This window comes from Mercenaria mercenaria, chromosome 14, assembly GCF_021730395.1.
Source record: "Mercenaria mercenaria strain notata chromosome 14, MADL_Memer_1, whole genome shotgun sequence".
Lineage (NCBI taxonomy): Eukaryota > Metazoa > Mollusca > Bivalvia > Venerida > Veneridae > Mercenaria > Mercenaria mercenaria.
In genome coordinates this window covers 11,495,569-11,504,245 of record NC_069374.1, presented here as the reverse complement: position 1 = coordinate 11,504,245, position 8,677 = coordinate 11,495,569, and the positions used below count along the sequence as shown (strand labels likewise).

General features: G+C 38.3%; 1 protein-coding gene across 1 annotated transcript; it reads left to right on the top strand.

Annotated features, from left to right (window-relative positions):
- Nucleotides 1-748: 748 nt before the first annotated feature.
- On the top strand, nt 749-1,387 carry LOC128548091 (uncharacterized). The gene has a single exon (XM_053522472.1). The coding sequence runs from the start codon at nt 749-751 to the stop codon at nt 1,385-1,387; it is 639 nt and encodes a 212-aa protein (XP_053378447.1).
- The last annotated feature ends 7,290 nt before the right edge of the window (nt 1,388-8,677 follow it).

The following is an 8,677-nucleotide window of genomic DNA, read 5'->3' as shown; positions in this document are numbered from 1 at the left end:
AAGCTTAAAGACCGTGACACTAGTGCAGAAGACAAGCCTGAAGGCACTTCTAATGTAGTAAAGACCGTGATGGCAAATGACACTCAGAAGCTGAGCACATCAGATGGTTCAACAGGAAGCAGAAGCAAACCGGAGAGCGTCGAATGTTGGTTAAATGGTTACACGACTTAGATGATAAGTCGCCTGCAGCAAGACGATCCAGATATAGGTTTCTTGTTAGATGCCATTAAATACCATGCGAGGCCATCTGTTCCAGATATGTCAGGACGGAGTCCTACAGCAAGACACTACTGGGTTATTTGGGGCGCTCTATTGGTTCACCAAGGAATGCTGTGCAAAAGGTTCAAAAGGGACAACAACGCCTGTGAGTTTACACAGACAGTGGTACCACAAAGTCTCAGAAGAGAGGTCATGAAGCAGTCACATAGTTCATTATTGGCCGGACATTTTGGAGTCAAAAGAACAAAGGCGCGGATAGTCCAAGGTTTCTACTGGTACAACATGGCAGAAGATGTAAGGCTATTCATACAGAACTGTGATATCTACGAAAGTGACAAACGGTTACCAAAGACGCCAAAAGCACCTATGACGCCCGTCATCAGAAGTAATAGCAGTACCTAATCAGACAGCCGAGGAATGTGCATCCAGAATTTTAAACGACTTCATTTCCAGGTGGGGTACTCCTACTGCGATCCTGACTGACCAAGGTGCGTCCATCGAAAGTCGACTCTTTAAAGACCTTTGTGCCATGTTGGAGGTGAAGAAGACAAGTGCTAGACATCCTCAGTCGAATGGTCAAGCCGAAGCCATAAACAAAACATTAGTCAAGATGGTATGGGCATACCTGGTCGGAGAGCAAGATGAGTGGGACCAGAATCTTGGTTGCCTGGCTGGGGCCTACAGATCTACGCCAAATGAATCGACAAGACTAACCCCAAACTTGCTAGCAATTGGAAGAGAGGTGCGCCTGCCAGCTGACGTTATTTTCGGTCGTAAAGATATGAATGCTGAAGAGACACCGTCATATGCCTGTTACATTGAAGACTTGAAGGATAATCTCCATAGTGCACATGAAGTAGCTCGTAGGTACCTAAAAAACAACGCTAAAAGAAGCAAACAACTGTACGATGCCAGACAAAGTTTTTACCGATATGAGGTAGGAGATGCCGTATGGTGCTTGAATGAGTCTAGGAAAGTTGGTGTGATGCCCAAACTGCAGAAGGCCTTTGAAGGCCCGAACCTAGTCAAGAAGAAGCAGTCCGACCTGTCATTTGTGATTCAGATGGATAGGCAGGGCCGTGAAAGATTATTTCACCACAATAAATTAAAGCCTTATAGAGGGGAAAATCTACCAAAGTGGATCATTTCATTGGCTAAAAAATTATGAAGACAGAATTACTGAAAACAAGTGAATTTAGTGTGTCTATTGTATCACAACTGATCTTTGAAATAGTTTCCCTGTGTGTGTAAAATTTTGACGTACAGTGCGTTAATCTGTGAAATGTGTGCATTAAAGATATTTTGTCATGAGTAAATATGTGTATGTAATTAAAATGATTTAATAAACATGTGAAATAAGATTTGTGTGATTTTTGAATTTAATTAGAGGAATTGCTGTGAAACATTTTTTTTTACCTTGATATGTTAGTTTAACCGTAATATGTTTAGCAAGCATATCGGAATTGTAAGAAGGCACAAGATACCCAAAATTTAACCTGTGAATAGTGAAAGTGTTTAAAGTTTCTTCCAGGAATAAAGTTATAAAATGAGATTACTAAATCACTGTGTTTGAAATAACGCTGCGGCAAGCGTTTAAGGAAAGGGTACCTAATGAAAGTTTATGCAGTCTGATTAGCATGCTAACGCAGTGCTGTGTGAAAAAGCTTTAATGAGGAATTCATTCAGACACCTGTATCAATCAAGAGTGCATGATTGTGTTAATTCAGCATTAGCAACTTAGCCCGTAATTTGGCATTTGAATTAAAAGCTGGCATACTTATAAATATTTCAGGCTTCTGGTAGTAAGGGAAAAGCTGCCTATCGTGGGAGACAGTACCAATGCAGAAGATGCCTGAAAGTCGATAGGAGAGGCCGTGCAGTAGCACACATTCTGAAACATCACGTGCCATTTGATCAGGTGCCATATTCCTGCTCCCTTTGTAGCTTTCGGTGCTTAGACAAGGACACACTGGTCAACCACATTTCACAGTACAAGCGACACAAGGAGGAAGTGGCGAAGGCCGGCGGCATGGTGGACCATTCCAGGGTGCTGAATCGGTCAAGTAACCCTAAATGCGTTGGGGACGAGGACATGATCCTGCCCACTCACGAAGACCACGCCAGGAAGTGCACCAGGCAAGAGGATCCGCTTGAAGACAGAGACAGCATTTTCGAGGAAGACAAGGACGACTTCGATGTCCTATCGTTACCAGATTGGGCCAAGGGTACAACATCAGGCAGTCCCCTTGAAATGCCTTACCAGGCCCCTTCCTTGACAATGCCTGCGGTTCCGGTGAACAGTACCACCCAGTTCCCGGTATACAGTGGACTCCAGCAGGTGCTGACTTCTGCTCCTCCTAGGACCACCTCCTTGATGACCATGCCAGTTGCTGCAGTGAGTAGTGCCACAAGTTTCCAGTTGCCAGTATACGGTGGACCCCAGCAGGTGCTTACAGCTCCTCCTAAGACAACCGCCACGTTCACCATGCCAGTTGCTACTGGGAGTAGCACCACCAGCAGTTATTTCCCATTGTTTGGTGGGGCCCAACAGGTGCTGACCACGCCTCCGTTACCTGCCAGCATTACTTGGAGTTCCACTTGGACTGTGGTGACCACAGCAACGGTGACCACGGTTAACTCGACCTTGAACTCAAACATGCCAGAGCCTGAGCATCACGTTCCTGGAGTCACTCAAACCTCTAGTCAGACTATGCCAACGACTATGTGCCTCCAGGACTTTTACCAATCGGGTGAACCAAGTAACTCCACACTTGGTCAGTTCAGGGGAAGCAGTAACAACAGTGCCAGCAGGAAGGGTGAGCAGACTCCGCTGATGGATGAGCCGATGAGGGATAATTCGTCATACGAGGACATTCTTCCTGCACTGATGCGTGTGGCTTCAGAAACAGACCCTTTAATAATAGAGATAGAGAGCAATCGTGAATCGGAGAAAAGAGGAAATGATGATGAAGAAAGTAGCAATAAGAAGGCAAAGGGGGATGATCTAACCCCTTCTTACTGCCCACCTGTGGATCTGTCACCTATTGTGAACGCCATAGTGTCAGCAACAAAGAACATTGTTGATGCTATCGATAGAGGGAGTAGAGCTCTTAGATGCACTGATCAGACTCTGGTAAAGCCGGTGGCTAGCTTGGAACGCATTGAGAGGGTGCTGGAGAAGGGACGGGAACCGGAGAAGTCACCGAGCAGGGATGTCAGACGCGACCGTAACAGCAAGGAGGCCGATAAGGAGAACACTAAACCATCTGTGAAGAGTACAGTAACCAAGGTTAACTCTAACAGAAAATATTAAAGCTGTACAAAATACGTTATTATTCTATCGCGACTAAATATTTTTATTTACTGAACAATGATAATCATTGAAAACATTTTAAAATTTAGACTTAGACTTGTATTGAACTGAAACTAATCTTCATAAATAGTCGCCGCATATGCTAAGAAACACTTTTAGTGAATTATAACTGAAACTACAATGGACCAGCAAAGACAATTTATTTATAAATAAACTTGTAGACCGATAGCGGATTTGAATTTACGCGAGTTTAACTATAGAAACTGAATAACTTTAAGAAACTTAATCATCAGTGCTTTATGTGCGCGCAATTCATTCGAACGAAATAAACAGTTAAGACTATGTCACTGATTTGATAGTGAAAATTATTACTTAACTCACTGAAGCCGTTTGAATAGTTGACATTTGGAGGTGACTGTTAAAGCGTAGATGACTTTACAGGGCGTAGCCTAGACAGTTAGTTGTTTTAGTGTTGATCAGTTGAATGTTTAAGGAATTTTTCTAAAGTCTTTGGACTCTAAACTGTTTAACAGTACTTTATATTTGTGCTTTTGTGATAATCTTTAAACTCAGATACTTAATTCGCTAGTCTACATTGAGATTATTCAATTATTTATGTAAAGTAAGGCAATCGGAGTTTTGCCTTTAAAAGAGGGGGTAATGTAATGCCCCGGATAATGAGAACTTACCACATACTTTGTTCATTTCAGGTGCTAATTCTAGTTATGTTTTCCTTGTTTTTCATCTTTAGCTGCAAGTAACGTAACACAGAATTGTACACATATGTGTTGATCTTGATAAAATGACCGATCAAACACATATTATACAGTCCTATGTCCGTTTTAATCTAGATTCTAATCCAAGTTTGTGAAGTTTGTTAACTTTCTGGCTGGACTGGATTCGTTTCTACATTTATCTGTATTTTACATCGTTTTTCCTGTATGTGAATCACTGTAGCAGCTGCACAATCACTCCATGTTATTCAAATGTTTGTTTAAGACAACTGTCATCCTTTTATTCAATCCTATTTTGTGTAAATCGGCTTTATTTTCCTGAGAATTCACTTGTTTACTTCCGTTACTAAGCAGCAAACATAATCGTTGTCATCTTTAAAGATGTATAAAGCTAATAAAAACCTCAGATTTAAACCCCTGGTATATAATTTTACTGTAAATCACTCTTTTATTGTATAAAGTAGCCATTTTGAAGCATTTGACAGAATTCTCCATTAATTTAGGCTTGTGACCAATTATTTTTGGTCACTTGGTCACTGTGACCAAATATGTTTGGTCACTTGGTCACTGTGACCAATTGTTTTTGGTCACTGACCATTTATATTTGGTAAATTTACCGTGTGACCAATTTTGACCAATTTTCCTGCCTACTATAAAAGGGCCAGAATTGTGACCATCTGGGTCATTCCAGTTCTGAACAATAAGCTTAAAGGCACTTTTTGCTAGTCCTGAGAATTTTACCAATCTTTATCTTAGATTCAAATGCAATAGTCTCAGCATGAATTATATTGATGTAAGCACATTTTAACATAAAGCTGAAGTAATTTTGATATACATTTAGAAGATTTGAAGGAACATTTATGTTTTTATTACTTTTCAAGTGGATTTAATGCAAAAACAGCCTTATTGAAATGAACGTTACTAAGTGTACTTATCTTTTGAAGTTATGGAAAGCCTATACAGTCTTAATAATGAATATTTGTACTGATGTTTTACAAGTCCTCATTGCTGAATGGTGAATTATTTAGGCCTTTTGAGATATATTAAGTGATGAATAGAGTTTAATGCTCAAGTTAATACTGCATTTAATTAAGTTGTGGAAAGCTAACACTGTCTTCTACATACATACTGTGTGACATTATAAACACTGCGTGGTATCTTGTGAATTGCTGAGTTCCTTTGAAATTTAATGTGATTCGTGTAACATTTTATTCGTTGATACTTTGTGTTTGAATTATTTGTGTAACTTATAAGAAAAAACACAAATTAAACTTCATAACTGTTAGTACAGAGTTCCTAGTCTTTGACCTAATACATTTGAAGAAGCTTTCTCATGTCGATCGGCCAAGTCCTCCTGAAAGTATTTAGCTCCTAACCGAAGGCTACATCCAGACAGAATAACTACCCTAGTGTGTAACAATATCAGATGCAATTTGAATTTTTAGGTACATCTCTACATTATAATTATATTGCGTGACAAAATTTGTTATAACACTGGGATCATTTTTCATTTCAAATAAGATAGCTTTTGTCCAAGCTAAGATGGGACTGTCTCAATGTTTTCTCTTCTGTTGTAATTAGTGAATAAATATTCCCTTATATAACTTTATAAATGCACCTTCGTGCAAAATAAGTATTTAATATGGAAACTCACGTCAATATAATTACCTTAATGACATGTTATTTCAACATGTGACTAGTATCTTTGTACACATAATTTCTCAAAATCACGTTATAATATTCCATATTGTTAAACAAAATATCAGTAAATACAGAAAACCTTATCAAGGCAATTACTTGTGCAATGTCATTTCAAAATCCGACAATGCTCAGACAGCCGGACACGATTTTGCGTACACACAGACTCATGTCCAAATATAACACTTTATTCTATACCTATTTTATCTATCCAATCGCGAACGTTCATTGGCAAAACGTGACCATGCAATATATTACGGTCCAAAAGTCCTGTATTTTCTGTATTTGGACGCACGCGCGTACAAAAAAATCCTGTATTATCTGTATTTGGACGGTTCAACAGCCTCATGTTAAACATACGATAAAGCCCGAAACGCGTGAAAATGTTCCGAATGTAAATCGGATGAAGTAGGCGCTCTATGTACAGAGTTTGATTATGCGTCTCGAAATCTGGATTTAATTTGAGTTTTTTTGTTTACAACAAACAAAAACGATTCAAGGGATAACAATGCTATCTGATTTAGATATTAAAACGTTCGTTAATAATCAAAAACTTAAAAATACAGTAAAAAGGATCATCAGATGTTGGAATATTTGAAAAGTCGCTTAAAGAAGCCGTTTCGGACGAAACCTAGAAATTGGTATCAGCCCTGACTGTCTGAATAGCTACCTCAGCAGTTTTTATTTAACGGTTAAGAAACAAAATGGAGAAGATTATGAATGGCAACGGACGGGCGGTCAGCATCCAAAACATGTCTGCTCTATAATTCAGTTTTCATCGGATCTTCACCAAACTTGCTGACAGTGTTTGTGGGCATTACATCTCGGCCAATTTCGATAACCAGCCAAATTGTACCAAGCTCTTTGATTATAGTCCTTGAATTACTCGAAAAACCAGGAATTTAGCCTTGTCCGCATTTTTAAGTCGAACAGTTTTCATCCGATCTTCACCAAACTTGCTGACAATATTTGTGGGCATAATATCTCAGCCAAGTATTATTACCACCCAAATCGCCAAATGACTGTTGTAGAGAGGTTGCACCATATACTATTTTAATAATGATACGCAGAAAAAACAACATTCAAAAAATTACGTATATTACGTATGAAGTGAAATAAATATAGAATGAAAAGGTTATTTAAGGCCTAACATTGTTCTGTATAATATGCATTTGCAGTCATACCAAGCTGGGAAGAACTAGAAAAGGCAGGAATACAATATTCAGTGAAACATTTTTAATTTAAACTATTATTATAGTAAGATAAAATAGATAAAAAATAAAAAGGTTATTTAACATTGTACTGTACAATACGAGATATATTCGGTCTCGTACCCAGCTGAGAAAACCATATTGAACTCGCCTAGCGGCTCGTCCAATATGGTTTTCTCAGCTGGGTATATCTCCGTATTGTACAGAACAATGTTAAATAACCTAATAACCTAATAATATACCAAGCTCTCCTCTTCATTCCCATTTTAAATGGTGGAGGGGGGCATGAAATGATAGCTTCTTCATGAAAGTTATAATAACCAATTCAGACCAAAACTGAAAAAAGGACAGATCGCATTTTATCTATAATTGAAAGAAATGTCACCTTAATCCCTGAAATACTTTTACAGTAACAGTAAACCTTCTTTCAAAAGTTTCAGTGCTCTAGAAAAGTGCTAATGTGTACATTTTAATATAGTTGATATTTTGAATTTATATATCTCTTTATCACCCGTGAACAGTTTTATCAATTTTGCTTTTGTTAAATAAATGGATTTTAACAACCAAAACCCGGAAATAATCTCAATATATTGTTCATTCTTTATGTCTTACCGAAATGTCGCCCGATTGGGAGATGTAATTATCACATTATTTTGCTAAAACATACAAGAGATAGAGCGATTTATATGTCACGTGATTACATAATAAGAATTATATACTATAATGTAGCAAACTAAAAAAACTTAAAGTTTCTCCAAGGATGTTCAAAACTGTGATATAATTACATCTGTGTCATTTCCTGACGAACCTGTATTATGAAAGGATGTGTTTGGACAAACAGTGCTAATCTATAATCATCACAATGTTTGACAAACGTGTACAGGGTTTTCATGCAGAAAACCATGTCTTTAAGTGCCGTGTGTCGGCTGTAAAAAGTATCCCCGAACTTGGATTCAGTATTGTTATATTTTCTGGTCCTTCGGGATCATAGAGTCCATTCAACATATGTGTAATAGAGTTCCGCTTAAGCCGGTGCTAGGGGGCGTGAGAGGTGTTGCACATTTTATTACCTCTCATGAACAGACTCAATCAAACCGAATCTGCTATTGTTCTTTTTTGGTTGCATTCTATGCTTCCAAGGGATCTTTTAACATTTGCAGGTGCGTAGAAAGTCGGTTTTCAGTTTTTAGGTACCCGACCATTGTAAGCACGTACTGTTTTTCCTATTTTATGTATTGTTTAAATTATACGTTCTTAAAACAAGCGATTCACAAACCCTATACCAACCTGTGCTATTTAAATCAAAGGAGCATGTAGGTATGTCAGTTATCATTCTTGAAATAGGTCTGCATAGTGTTTAAAGACCTGTTAGGTGATCTGAAAATTTCGCTCGCTACGCTCGCTCGGCTCATAAATCCTCGCACAGGTCTATAAATACCATAAATATATATTCCTAGGACAATATAACCTATTCACCGCTTCGTTTCACATAAATGGTTTCT

Excerpts from the sequence above, each read along its gene's own strand:
- LOC128548091 (XM_053522472.1), top strand. The coding sequence starts at position 749 with ATGTTGGAGGTGAAGAAGACAAGTGCTAGACATCCTCAGTCGAATGGT.